We start from the raw sequence: 14,406 nt of genomic DNA on the forward strand, positions 1-14,406 counted from the left end.
AAATCTGCAAATTGGGAAATATAACATTTATAAAATGCAATGACATAAAAAAATTATTCCAAGATTATTAATTACTGTGTTTATTCGATTAACACCGTGGACCGAAAAAGGAGCTTACGTTTGGAAGTTAATGGAGTCAACATCTCCATGTCGAATTGTTATCTTTATCTTTTTTATAAAACCTTGATGCTTAAGAGCACATTTTCTACCCTGTGAACCACCCCACGGTCCCTATATTATGCATCTTTCCTGCAAATAAACAAAAAAAAAAAAAAAGCAGTAGCTTTATAGTTTATATATAAAAAATGGGTATTCAAATATTCTATTAATAAAAACAGAATTGAAGATTATAAAACTAAAACTCTACAATCTCAGTTTGGATGGTTGTCTGACTTTGAACAATATTGACCACCCGAGAGAATCCTATCAATTCTCATATCATCATTATCGTAGCAATAAGAGTAGAGTGATACATACAAACTGCAATTGTTCTCGCCATTCGAGTTCTCTTCTAAAATAATAAGCATAAACAAAGGTAAATTTAAAGATTTGTCGTCTCTTTGATTCCCTACTCATAGAAGAAGTCGTCTTTTACCCATAGTAAAACCAAAATAAAGCTTTCATATACATTTGTATTTCTCAATTGCTTTTCAACAGAAAATTGATCCAGCACAAACATATACACAAGTATTCAGATCCAAATTTAATAAGGTAAATCATTCAGATATCAATCACCTAGGTTTCGCTTCACACCCATTATAAATTTAGTTTCAAAAGTATTGAAATTACCATTCTTTATGGCTGGCTACAGAAAGAAACATCCAAGTTCAAGAAATTGAGTCTCCTATTTAAATCACGAGCTGATTGTGGGATGGGATGGGATGTGATGAATTGATGCAGAGAACAAACCATAAATTAATAATGATTCTGGAGATCATGGAGACTGATGAGGAAGAAACTGATTTGGTAACTGCACAACTTCCATCCTCTAAAATTAACCGTCAAAAGTCAAGATACTGAATGGAGAGGCCTGCCAGGTGTCAACATAACAGGAAGTGAAAATAAAATGGAAGGCTGATGTGTGAATGACAGGTGTTAGAAAACCTTATTTTATTATAATAATAATAATAATAATAATAATAATCATCTGGAATATTCAACGGCTCACTCAACTGAACCACCACCACTAAAATATAGTCAATAACACATCATGTGGTGGTGTTAATAACCGAAAGACAAGGATAGATGCACTAATAGGCTGGTGTCCCGATGGTTGAGTGTTTTGTGTCTTATGTTCAATGCTTGATGCAAAACTATTATCGAGCTAGGGGTCTTGCCGGAAGCAGCCTCTGTATTCCTACGAAATAGAGGTAAAGTTGTCTAAATCTTACTCTCGTTAAATCCTACCATAACTTTAATATTGTTGGGATTTCCGAGTATGATGATAGTCATAATGTTCACTTAAGTCTCACGCTTACCATCCTTCATGGAGGACATCCAAAAAAGGGCATTAAGTTAACCCACCTAACTTACAATTGAGATTATTTTGGTCTTTTTATACAACCTATTATTTAAAATTGGTCGGGTTTTACAGTTCCACTTGTCATCCTTTTTTTAACAGAGCACCTTAGTATGGTTAGTATACTTCTAATTAGTCTAGTATGTTGTTATATAATATATAGCACAATATGATTAGATGCGTTAATGTGTTATTAACATGTGTGAGAGTTTCAACTCAATGAAGAGACATAGCAAATCACCAATCATATTTACTTTACATAATCATGTCAAGGAATACCTGATTAAGAGGATTATGAATGTCCTTAAAACTAATTGCAAAATGTGACAGACCACTATCACCAAATGTTATACTAAAGTTTGAAACAACAAAGACAAAACCTACAAAGTATAAAATTTTATCTAAAACTAACAAAAGAGTGGTCATCGGAATGAACGGTGTGTGGTGAATGCGGTTGAGATAACATGTACATGCAGACGGATGCAGTAAATGAGAATTGAGTGACGTGTAAAAATGTTGCGGTTGCAAACTAAAATATGTCAATTAATGGCAAACAAGTCGGGGCACGCGAATCCTGGGTGCATCCATTCCACTAGGTAGATCAATTCGATCGTGCATTCGCCATCATATGTTTCATTAAATGGATTGTTCTTATACAGACTTAAAAGAATACATAAAGACTACAAAAAGTAACAAATTAATAAAAATATTAATTCATAATAAGTCCTTAGCCCGCTTACATTTATCGGTTAGTACAATCTAATAAAACGTTATCGGTGAACAAACATTGTTATGTTCATTTGTGTGTGTGAACCGTCCACAAACAAAAGATTTCATTCGGGTAAGTTATTGAACCGTTTGTTTGTCAGTGATAAAAACACGATGATGAAACTTGAATTTTATAATAAAGTAATTGGGCTTGAAGGGCCCGTGAAAAAAGTGATAATTCTGGACTGGTACTCGATCTGGTAGTAGAAAGTTGTAGAACAAGCCATTACAATAATAATAATAATAATAATAATAATAATAATAATAAATTCAACGGTTGACGCAGCTGAACCATCACCACTACGAATCGGATCGTCAGCCACCGTGTCGTACTATCCGACGACGACGAACGACTGCTAGAGTTCCGTGCATCATTCTCCGAAGTAATCAATCGTCTTACATTTAACATAATTATTATAGATTTTTGTTAACCGTTTTGCTTGCTGGCTTGTAAAATTGAATTGATATGACAACGGTATTGGTTATACTGCTGTCTAGTAATTCATTCATTAGTATCTTCATATAGTTAACTAGCTGAAACACTAAATACGCGAATTAAATTTTGAAACCCTAGGTTTTATTAGCAATTGTGCCATTGCTTGTTAGTCAATTCAGAGGTATCGAATTACTTGTTCGATGATTCTTGCCAGAATTTAGGCCAAGTATGTGGAATTGCTAAAGCTAAAGTTTTAATAGAATTGTGTGTCTTGTCTAGGGGTGTAAACGAGCTCATTTTGACTTACGAAAGCTTGAGCTCAGATCAGCTCATGACAAGCTCCTTTTGTAAAGCTCGAGTAAAGATCGTGAGTCTTTTTTTACATGCTTGTGAATAAACTTAGTCGAGCCTAAGCTCGGCTCGAGATCAGCCGTGGAGAGGTAAAACTTACAAAAATACACAAGGCTCATTAATAAACGAGTCTAAACAAGCTTCCCATACAAGGATTGAGTTCCGGCTCGATAACTAAACTATCTTTGTTTGAGGCTTGAGCTCAATAAAACTTGGATCATTTTGAGCTTTTTATCGATCCAATCTCGAGTAACTCGTGAGTGGCCCCGCTTGTTTGCACCCCTACTGTGTGCGTTTATCTTCAAAGCAAATCAGATTATCAGTTTCTATATGCGCAATATTTAGTAACCTTATTTAATTAACATATTTCAGGAAAAGCTATTGTAAATGGCAACAGCTACTTATCCACCTCCACCACCATATTACAGACTGTATAAGTATTATGAACAAGACCCTTCCTCTGCACCAGAACCTCCACCTCCCGTTCAAGGGACTTATCAACTATATGGCGCAACTTACACTGTAACTTTCTTGTTAATAATAAGTGTGTATATCTTTTTAAATGGTATGTTCTTTATTACATTCTATGATTCATTATTGTTAAATTAATTTGTAGACTGATGATGTATTACCGAGTTTGGAAGATCAGGGTGTTCGCCAACTGTACCCAAAAGGCCTGAATGTCGGTATGTTATCCTTCTATTTTCTGTTAATTATCTTCATATCTAAAGTTAGCTTCAGTTTTGATAATTTAGAAGAATACAAAATTCCCTTTAAAATTGCATGATATTTGTCACTTCTAGTCATGTAAACTAACCGAATGAACATGAACGAGAGATGCTTCTGTTCGCTAGCTTAACAATAATCTAACAATCGACCGAACATGAACGATTAAACGAATAGGGTTTTCTTGTTCATGTATGTTTGTTTAGAAAATGAACATGTTTGTGATCGTTTGTTAATAGTATAAACGAACGGTTTACGAACATAACTGAACATGTATGCAAGAAAATAAACGAACAGAACTGAGCAAACATCAGTTAAAACTAAACGTGGACTTCAAATTGTTGGGCCTAAAAGTTTAATAAAACTAGACTAAATTGTAATGGGTGGTATTTACTTTCATAAAATCAGACTAAATTATAGTGGACTTATAGTAAATAAGTGAATATATCTGTTAAAGAACGAACTTAAACAAACGTAAATGAACAAACTTAAATAAACATAAAATGAATGAACCACAATGAAGAACATACACAAACGTTCACGAACATAAATGAACGAAAGAGACATGTGTTTGTGTTTGTTCGTTTAACTAAATGAATAAAATTTCGTGTTCATGTTCGTTTGTTTATCAAATAACGAACTTCCAGCTGTAAACATTCAGTTATTCTACAGGCCTAGGCACTTAAGTACTTAACACACATACTAAGGTCACCCTTATATTATCTAGATTTCAAGAAGGAATTGAGGTCACTAAACAGGGAGCTGCAACTGCATATTTTGGAGCTAGCTGATGTTTTAATAGAGCGACCGTCACAATACGCGAGAAGGGTGGAAGATATTTCTTTGATATTCAAAAACTTGCATCATCTTCTCAATTCATTACGTCCACATCAAGTATAACAGAACACTCAATGATATTGATTTTTTTTAATTTGTTATTTTTGCTAGATCTAATTATTGAACCCAAAATAAACCCTTTTCAGGCTAGAGCAACACTCATTCACATACTTGAACTTCAGATACAAAGAAGAAAGCAAGCTGTGGAGGACATCAAAAGGTATGTGTTCATTGTACAATTGGCAATTTTGACCAATTAACTTACGAATGGGCCAATTGGGCTTTTTACTATGATTTTATCTCAAACGGGTCAAATGACTGGAAAAGAAAATAGCTAAAGGAGAATGGGTCAATTAGCTGAAAGGCACATGCAGTCTGTTTTTTAAAGCGTTAAAAACTGTTTGATCAGTTGATTGTTTTTTTCTTCACAAAATAAAAGTGGCAACCGAGGGTGTTTTTTGTCTTTTCAAAACTACATGTGTTTGGTGCTTTGGTCAGATTTGATATCCAAACACATATCTGTATGTGTTGTAAAAGAACATGTTAAAAAGTTGGGTTGGCCCTATGTAAAGTATCCCTTTGTGTAATTATCATTTACATACAAGTGTTCATATGGTTCCCGCGGTTCACTACTTAAAGTTGGTTACTTGGTTATGCATTTAACATGCCCCTATGTGTGTGTGCGCCATAGTTATTAAAGAAGCCCTCGCTTCTTGCGCCTAGGCCCATTTTGCAGGCGAGGCTCAATGAATGCACTTCAAGTTCCTAGGCGAGTGCTTCGGCATTGTCTATGCCAAGAACATGAGAAGATAAAAGCCGAACAAAAGAAACACAGGGAGTGATATTGAAACTTAGTTCTAGGAGAGGTCAAAGGCACTATATTGATACATTTTGTTATTCAAGTTTTGGAATTACATTTGAATCTTGACTATTTTTAGAACCTTTGGTACTAATTAGATGATATTAAATGTTATATAATAGCTTTTGTTTATTTTATTTTTAGAACAGTATTATTTCTCATATAAATAATATACTTTTAATCTTTTATTTAAGTACGTTTTTTTCCCTCGGGCCTTCGCTTTTTTGTGCCTCGCGCCTTGGCCGCATGCGAGGCCTATGCGCCTTGAGTGCGCCTAGCGCATTTGAAATGCCAAAATTTTGTGGGTCAACCGTACCGACACATCCAAAAAGCGGGTGGGCCAAAAAGTGTGATGAATCAAAATAATAATCCTACAATTAATTAGGCTGCTAGAATAGTGCCGTGTGGCCTAGTGGTCCTGTGGTTTCAGCAAATAACTTCCTTTTATCTTTCAAGACATTGATGTACTAGTTCATATAAATGAATAATTTGGGATACAAAATGATAAAAGTGTCTTTTTCTGACTATGTTGGTATGTTTGGTTATTAGGAGGAGAGAAGAAGCACAAAGACTTCTCAAGGAGGCGCTTGGGACATTGGAGGGTCAGTAAACAAGCGAGTGCTTAGACATTGAACGGAATCAAATCTAACAATTGATTGAAGTCGAGAACGTGTTCGCATATGGTTATATCATTGTTAAGGTGTCAGATTATCGTTTTCGAGTGATAATTTTCTGGTCGGTTTTGATGAAACTCATTATTAGATGTAATATAATTACCTAACTAAACCCCTACTGTTACCTAATTTGAGTGAGTTTGCTTCTAAATGCTTTGATACTTTCTAAAATGATCCATTTTTTTTCACTGAACCGACCTGCTTGTTTTTGCCACAAAGACACATGACAAATCTCTTTTGCATCATGTTTAACGATGTAGTTAATTCTCGATGTATTATTTATTTCTGATCTTGTTCGTGCTCTGGTCGTGTTTGATTCGAATTTGTTCTCTGGTTTGCTAGTGTTTTCTCATCGATTTTTGTTAGTTTAGTGGCCACTGATTCTCGTAGCTTTTATGTCTATATGAATGGACCCGTGGTTTGTGGTGAATTTGTGCTTCTATTCCCCCGCTAACATCGGTTTGAACCTTTTTTGTTGCAGTCACTCCTTTGTTAGATGCAGTAAGTTTTGATTCAGGTAGTTACTGATTGATTTTAGTCTACTTGCTGATCTATTGCAATATCAATCACCTTGTGAACATGCAAACCTACTGTTGGATGAAAAACGCGTGTGGGTTTCTTTTCGTCTTCTTGATTAAGATATATGACCTTAGTTACTATGGATGATGGTTTTTGTCATGTTAGTAGCAATTGGTCAAGTGTTGATGACTTGATGTTACCTCTTTATCTTTGATTAGTACTCAAAACTGATGTGTAAAGCTACTATCATTCACACTTAGGTGCTGTTTGTTTTTGCAGACATAAACTGTCTGCAAGCTGATTTCATCTGTTTTCATGTCTGCAACTGAAGATGTGGTCTGAAGATCTGCAAGCTGAAAATATAAGACTGTTTGTTTTTATAAGCTGATACTGTCTGCATAACTGTCAAACTTATCTCACAAGATAGAAGTCATTTATTCAAGTTACATAGAAATATAATAATAAAATTGTGGCGGCGGACGGTGGGTAGTGGCGATGGATGGTGGTGGTGGACAGTGGGTGGTGGTAATGGACGGTTTTGGTGGGTGGTGGACGGTGGTAGTTGACGGTGATGGCGTCCGACAGTGGGTGGTGGTGGTGATGAACGGTTGTGGTGGGTGGTGGACGGTGGTGATTGGTGGTGGCTGTGATGGATGGTGGTGGTGGTGGTGGTGGCGGACGATGGGTAGTGGTGGTGGATGCTGGTAGTGGCGGCGGACGGTGGGTAGTGGCGGTGGATGGTGGTGGACGGTGGCAGTGGGGGATGGTGGTGGTGGCGTACGGTGGGTGGTGGTGGCGGACGGTGGTGGGAGGAGTGGATGAGAGGGTGGCTTCAAAGGGATAAGAGTATGATTTTTTTGCGAAGATGTTTTAAGCAAGATTTCTTTGCTTTTCTTTTAAGATGAAAGAAGATAACTTAAGATCTGTTTTAAGAAAAAAAACAAACAGTCTTCAAGGGTAATGTCTGCGCGCGTGCAGACATTAGCTCCCTTGAAGATGTTTGAAGAAAAAACAAACACCCCCTTAGCCTGCCAGCAAATAACACCATTCGGTCAAAAGGTACCAATCAAATAGTGATGGACAAAAGTAAATATTATCTTTCTGCTGTAAAATATTAAATCCTGAATTTCTGATAACAACTTTTTGGGACAATGAACTCCACTAACTTTTGTACAAATAAGTTGTAGCTATTTGGTAATCTATTGGTACAAACCAGTAGTGTTAGTATCAATTTTTTGAGTCCCATTATTGATTATGCCCTGATAAGTGATTCAAGTATGATACAACATTGTTTTTCATTTTCTCTTGATATTTTGTTAGGACCCATTGCCAGTAAACTAATGTGGCTACGCCAACACCATGTTAACCAACGGGATAAGCGAAATCATAACTTGTGTTGGGCAGCAGGTGATCTTCAAAAGGTTTTGGTATATTCATTGACTTTTTAAACATTATTACATGTGACCTTTTAATTTGTTTTTCATTGACTTTGGTTTTTTTAAACATTGACAAGTTGATCAAACAAAGTTATCAAAATGAACGCTGAATAAACTAATTTGTCTTTAAACATTGACTTTTTAGATCCATAAACAAATTACATGTTGCGTTCTGGGCACATTTTACGCCTATAACATGGACAAACCAGATTGTGACACGTGTCTTTATCGGCCCAAATTATGCCATGTGACCCTTGCGGGTGTAATTGGTTGTTGTTTGGTATAATTGCTTATCCTTTTTATATTTATGTCTATGGAATTAAATAGATGCAATGTTAGAAATAATGTCAAATCATTGAAGACAAGCTATTTCATTTCTCTTAATTTTAATTATTTATTTTTTTCAATGGGCTTAAGTACCTAAGAAACTAAGGTTCTTATTGTATCATCCTTGTGCTTTGTAATCATGAACCAACAATGTTATTACTTAGCGAGTTAGCGGGATATAATTTTTGATAATCATAAGAACCTGTTACCAGTAAATTCACAAGGACCCACCATACTATTAAACAAAGAGATCATGTAATCACTAGTTTGCGTTGGGCAAATGGTCTTCAAACAGTTATGGTAGAAAATTAGTGGAGTTATCGGGTCATTAACCACATATGTTATGGCATTGTTTATCTTAGATGCAAATTAATTAACTAGGAAATGTGGTATTCAATTTATGCTCTTGAGCCTACTCGAGCTCGATAAGTGAAGTCGTGCTCTGATTATTTTATTAAACGAGCATATTTTTTAGACTCGAACCTGTTTAAACTCAATTTGATTCAAATTTTTATCGAGCCGGTCTCAATTAGTGAAGATGTGGCTAATTAACTCATTACAACCCTAATATTTAATCATGAATTTGTTAAATATTAGAAGTTTCCTAAACTAAAACAATTAAGGTCTACTGCAAGCAAACACACTTAGCATTCCACTTATAAGTAGTGGTTAGCATGAATGATTTTAAAACCTTTTTATTCTACCAAATCTGCCCTTTTTTAAATCATCAAATGTTTTACAATCAATATTCACAATTATATATGAAAAAAAGTAATAAAAATATGACTAAAGTCAAAAATTGGAGAGCCCAGAAGGAAAATGCCAAAGAACACAATCCAAACACTCAAATTTGAGCCAAATTACATAAACTAAGCTGGATTTATTGTAAAATCAATCTTGCAAATTAATCTCTACAGTAAAAAGGGCAGAATGATCCAAAAATAGCACATGTATACAAACAGCATAAGTATTAGTGTAGTGGATGTTTTTTTTTGGTTTGAGGGGGGGGGGGGGGCGATAAGTGGGTTGGGTGGGTGAGACATGAACTTGTCGCCGGTGACCGTTTGGAAGAATATTATTATATTAATAATGGATCAATGGCAAGCCTGGGGGTGTGGTTTGGACACCGCCCCCTGGGCTACATATCGCCTCTCTTGGCCACGTGTTAACCCCCCACCCCACCCCCCACCAATTTTGTAGAAGCCTAAGAAACACTTACATATATTGTTTTGAGTGAATTGCGGTTTTCATCCATGTTGTCTGTTTAAATCTGCAGTTTTAGTCCAGTGGTTTCAAACTTGCGATTTTCGTCCTTGTGGTTTCATTTCACTTGCAATTAAACCCGACCCCACTATCCAAGTTAAGTATGGTCATTAAACCGATCGGTGTATTCCTCACGTGATGGGCAGTTTTGTCCTTTTTGCCCCAAATACACCCAACCCCTCACGTGAGAGGCTTGCGATTTAGGGTCGGGGTTTATTGGGTAGAAAGAAGGACAAAATTGCCCCTCACGTGAGGGGCACACTGATGGGTTTAACGAACAAATTTAAAGTTTGAAATTACTGTGAGGGGCACACTGATGGGTTTAACGAACAAATTTAAAGTTTGAAATTACTGAATTAAAACCGTAGATTTTGACAAACCAAAAGAACGAAACAGCGGTTTACCCTATTGTTTTAAATGTGATACATAATACAATACGGTTTGACTAACAATTAGACATACCTTTTTAAAATTTTACCTAGAAATTTTATTAGGGGGTTAATATGGGAACTAAAGCAATTATGTTTTATATCTTTCTAATTTTAATAGTTTTGACACGTTAGTATGTTGGACCAAAGAGTCAGTACCAATTCTAGGAGTCACACTTCTTTAGGTTATTACAAAGTTATTATAATCTCTGTTCTAGATATTTGTGTCATGTAACCTTCAAAATACTATTTACTAGTTTAAACTCTACTACTTTTTAATAAAATTAATATCAAAAAACTTATTTATTTATCATTATATTTTTTTCGGAACGGCCCTTTAAAAAGAATTGTTTTACAAGTTTAAGCTCTACTTTTAGTGACCATTTTCAGGATGATCTAGAAAGGTGTGATTCTTGGCCTCTTTTTATTATTATTATTTTTTAGAGTGTGACTTTATTAATTAATTTAATGTTTCCTTAACTAAAAAGTCGCTTTTTAGTATGGTGGCTTCTTTTGCCAAACTTTACTAAACCTTCTACACACATTATGTTCTAACGCTCGCCAAAATAGCCTTATGTCCCTCCACACACTTTTTCCACTCCCATACTCCATATTTCATGTTATTTATTTATTTGTTTATTTATTATTTCATCGATGGTAAAAATAGGTTGTATACTTGTATAAATCATTGTTTAGTAACTATAGCGACCGGTAAGTCAAGAACATGTTATATAAGCGGTTCACGTCATATAATCATATAACTAGTTCATTTGAACCTCATCCATTTAATATTGTTGGTTACAAATTAGATGGATTAACAAACCGGATCGAATGATTCGGCCACACCTCAAATTTATTTATTTACCTTTTTTTCATTCAAAACATCATTTAAATATTCTACTTTATGATCCACATTTTGTTAGTTTCACATTTCATATTTTGTATTAAGCTAGTTACAAGTGGACGGTACGATAATTTTTCCAGTTACCAAATTATTTTCCAAACAACTGACAAGCAATGACTAAATTTGCGTCGAAAACTGGTGAAAACAAATCGAAATTAACCGAACGAACCAAACCATTTATATATATTTTTATGTATTTTTAGTTTTTATACATCAATTTCATGTATTTCATGTTTTATTCCGCCATTTGATATATTTAAACTTCAATTTCTTGTATATTTGCATCCGTTTCGGTTTTAAGTAAAAAATTAAGCTCTAAATTAATTTTGATTATTAACCGAAAATCAATTTGTTAATTTGGTGGAGTTTGATAATCAAACCAATTGTCTGACACGTCTATATTTGGAACGAGAATGGGTTTAAATGCGGATTTTTTTCTGTAATAATAGATCGACACGTCTTGGTTTTTATAGTTTTGCTATCATAGGTCCATAAAAAACATAATCGATTATTATTTCTAAACTGCATTAAATGTCATCTTCTTTTGAATTGAAATTTATGCAATCAGTTAGTTTCAATTTCCGTAGAATAAAATAACATTGTATTACACGCAATGCGAAAATGACCCAATTTTGTCTTGTGTCATAATTTAATATGTTAACGTATTATTAGGGGTTTTTTATATTCACAAATAGTAGGATAAGATTCCAAGTGACGTGTTTTTATTTATGATCCATTTATGTTATTGTTTGATAAATAATTGAGACGTCAATTTGTTGTGCCCACCTTATCTTTAGTCGTGTCTGTGTACTATTAGTTTGATATAAAAATTAGTGGATATGAATATTAATTGCCTTAAAAACTATTGTGACACCTTCTCGAAGGTCATAACTTTTAATCTTAATAACATTATAAGATGACAAAATGTGGTTATAAATCATGGTGAAAAGTTATGTCTTGGTATACCAAATAAAGTGCAAAATGATATGAACAAATCACATACGGGTGATTTGTCATTTGTTTGTTACTGAGATAAATAGATAGCGTGATATATATGTTAACACTCAGTACAATGAATGACATAACTAGATAAGTTGTGACGAAAATCGTGTAAGTACGATGAATGATGTACCGAATGAATTAATGATTGAAAGTTGCATGACATTACCAGATAAGTTATGATAAAAATCGTGTAATCATACTGACAGTTAGTACGATGAATGATGTACTAGACGAGTTAATGATGTTTAAAAGTTGATATCTTTCGGTTTTAAATCAGACACTGACAATACGACATATCGTTTCTAATGTCAGATTTAAACCACGTGACTGATTGTTATAGAATGCTACTGTTAAATTCACGTAATCACGTTAACAAATAGACTTGCGGTTAATTCTAAAAAACGAGGATTTCAAACTTTTGCGCTTGAAAACCGAACCTTGTTTCCGGAATTAAAAAAAAAGAACACTTTATCCATTACGGATATAACACGTTCATTGATCCATTCAACAAAGTGAATATATTACAAAATCTAGCATCAACAAACAAAAACACCAGATGATTCATACATTAAAATATGTAGCATTATAAACTCACAATATAACGTTACAAAACTTACATAATATTGTGGATAAGTATACATACAAAATATAATATACACTATATAATATCATATATGTAATAATTATGATATTATATAATGTAGCAAATATTTAAATCTCAACTAAGCAACCCGATTGCACAAACCCAGAAAACTCATTGGGGATTTCAATCTTTGTCGATTTACCATTTTGCCCTTGGGTATTTTTTTCCACCACATAAACCGCTAACGGTGCACCTTGGTAACCCGACCCGGTTACCAATACTCGGTCTCCAAGGTCAACCCCGCATGACCCGACTTGTACCGCGGGCTCGTAAGCATCCCATGATGTGAAATTACCATTTTGCCCCTTCGCCACGTACGTCCTCGGACAACGGCTAACACCCCAAACCCCCTCCACGCGCCGCCACGCGCCGGTGGTGATATCGAGAACCTCCGCGCTGTCCTTGAACCGGCCTTGGCTGTCGGTGTCGTACCCGCTTACGACCCAAAACTCCGACCCGATTACCATCCCTTCACATTCGTCTCGCTCGTCGCTCATCGGGGCCAACTCGGTCCAGTCATCGCGGGCGATGTCGTACACCCACGCGCTTTTGAGCGCGTTTTTATTCTCGTCGTGTCCACCCGCCACGTAGACTTTCCCCTCACGCGCCCCGACCGCGAAAAAGGACCGAGTCGACGGCATGTCGACCCGCTGAGTCCACCTCCGGGTCGTGAACTCGTACACGAACACGTCTCGTAACGGTTCCCAATTCGACGGGTTCCACCCGCCCATGAGTATTAATTTCCCCTCCGTGCTTGCCACCTGGCAAAACAACGGTAACCCGTCCGGGTACTTTGGGACCGGGTCGACCCGGTCCCAATTGCCTTTAACCGGGTCGAAGACGCTCAACCCGTATTTCGGCTGTTTTTCGGGTTTAGCGTCTGCTCGACCCGATTCAGGGAGGGCTTGCACAAAGCAAGCCCCTGTGATAATAAAACCATTATTCTTTCTATAAGAATAAAAGTCACTGCTCTGTATCAGTCGCCTCAAGCGTTGACAAACGTAAGAGGCGACTGAATGAGAGCCGTAGTGCAACCGAGTCAAGCACTCGAGTGCGATTTCATCGGGTAAACCCGGGATCAACTGAGTGAGTTCAGTTTGTAGTGGTTCCATTTAATAAAGTGTATTGTGTTTGAGAAATTGGGAAAAAGGTTCACGAAGATATAGGTTTGATGACACTGGATATTTATAGGGGTGGGGTGAGTGTATAATCAGATAGGGATGACTGTCGTAAAGCTATCTTGAGGACTACCATTGAGATGCTGCCACGTGGTACCCGTAATTGATCTTTATTTTTTGAGTGTAGGGAATATTAAATGTGCATTGTCACAAATGTTTATACTTTGTATCCACTCACCGTCTATGGAATATAGTTGGTTTTTCATGATTAAGTAAACGATTTATGATAAGGAATAACGAACTAGTTATACCTTTTAAGAATATGTATTATGTAAGTAACTAAAATAATCATACAACATTCCTAATGAATATATGTGTATACTATGAATAGATAGCTTGTTGGAATATTTTACATCTAAGATATACGATTATAGACGAGTAGAAAAACTACATAAACAAATCCGTAAATAAAACCCATGAAATCAAAATATAAGACTTAAGGTGTGAATGGTGGCGAGCGATGAGGGAAGAGGCGGCTGGAAAGATCGCGACGAAATTTGAATGGTGATAATGGTTTCTAAGATCACATAAGTGGT

General features: G+C 35.8%; 2 protein-coding genes across 2 annotated transcripts; one reads left to right on the plus strand and one right to left on the minus strand.

Moving 5' to 3' along the window:
• Window positions 1-2,625: 2,625 nt before the first annotated feature.
• LOC143554077 (mediator of RNA polymerase II transcription subunit 7a-like) lies at window positions 2,626-6,373 on the plus strand. Its single transcript, XM_077043936.1, has 6 exons — window positions 2,626-2,670; window positions 3,447-3,596; window positions 3,691-3,760; window positions 4,528-4,694; window positions 4,784-4,857; window positions 6,046-6,373. Exons 2-6 carry the CDS (start codon window positions 3,462-3,464, stop codon window positions 6,104-6,106), a joined length of 507 nt encoding a protein of 168 aa, XP_076900051.1. The 5' UTR covers window positions 2,626-2,670; window positions 3,447-3,461; the 3' UTR covers window positions 6,107-6,373.
• Window positions 6,374-12,713: 6,340 nt separating this feature from the next.
• On the minus strand, window positions 12,714-13,868 carry LOC143554078 (F-box/kelch-repeat protein At2g44130-like). Its single transcript, XM_077043937.1, has one exon. It carries the CDS (start codon window positions 13,802-13,804, stop codon window positions 12,761-12,763), a length of 1,044 nt encoding a protein of 347 aa, XP_076900052.1. The 5' UTR covers window positions 13,805-13,868; the 3' UTR covers window positions 12,714-12,760.
• Window positions 13,869-14,406: the final 538 nt, after the last annotated feature.

This window comes from Bidens hawaiensis, unplaced genomic scaffold, assembly GCF_021521415.1.
Source record: "Bidens hawaiensis isolate Kalapana, Puna unplaced genomic scaffold, B.hawaiensis_p1.1 tig00017490_1, whole genome shotgun sequence".
Classification (NCBI taxonomy): domain Eukaryota; kingdom Viridiplantae; phylum Streptophyta; class Magnoliopsida; order Asterales; family Asteraceae; genus Bidens; species Bidens hawaiensis.

Excerpts from the sequence above, each read along its gene's own strand:
- LOC143554077 (XM_077043936.1), top strand. The coding sequence starts at position 3,462 with ATGGCAACAGCTACTTATCCACCTCCACCACCATATTACAGACTGTAT. Across the intron at positions 3,597-3,690 it reads TATATGGCGCAACTTACACT|ACTGATGATGTATTACCGAG; the intron begins GTAACTTTCTTG and ends ATTAATTTGTAG. Across the intron at positions 3,761-4,527 it reads CCCAAAAGGCCTGAATGTCG|ATTTCAAGAAGGAATTGAGG; the intron begins GTATGTTATCCT and ends TATATTATCTAG.
- LOC143554078 (XM_077043937.1), bottom strand. The coding sequence starts at position 13,804 with ATGGAACCACTACAAACTGAACTCACTCAGTTGATCCCGGGTTTACCC.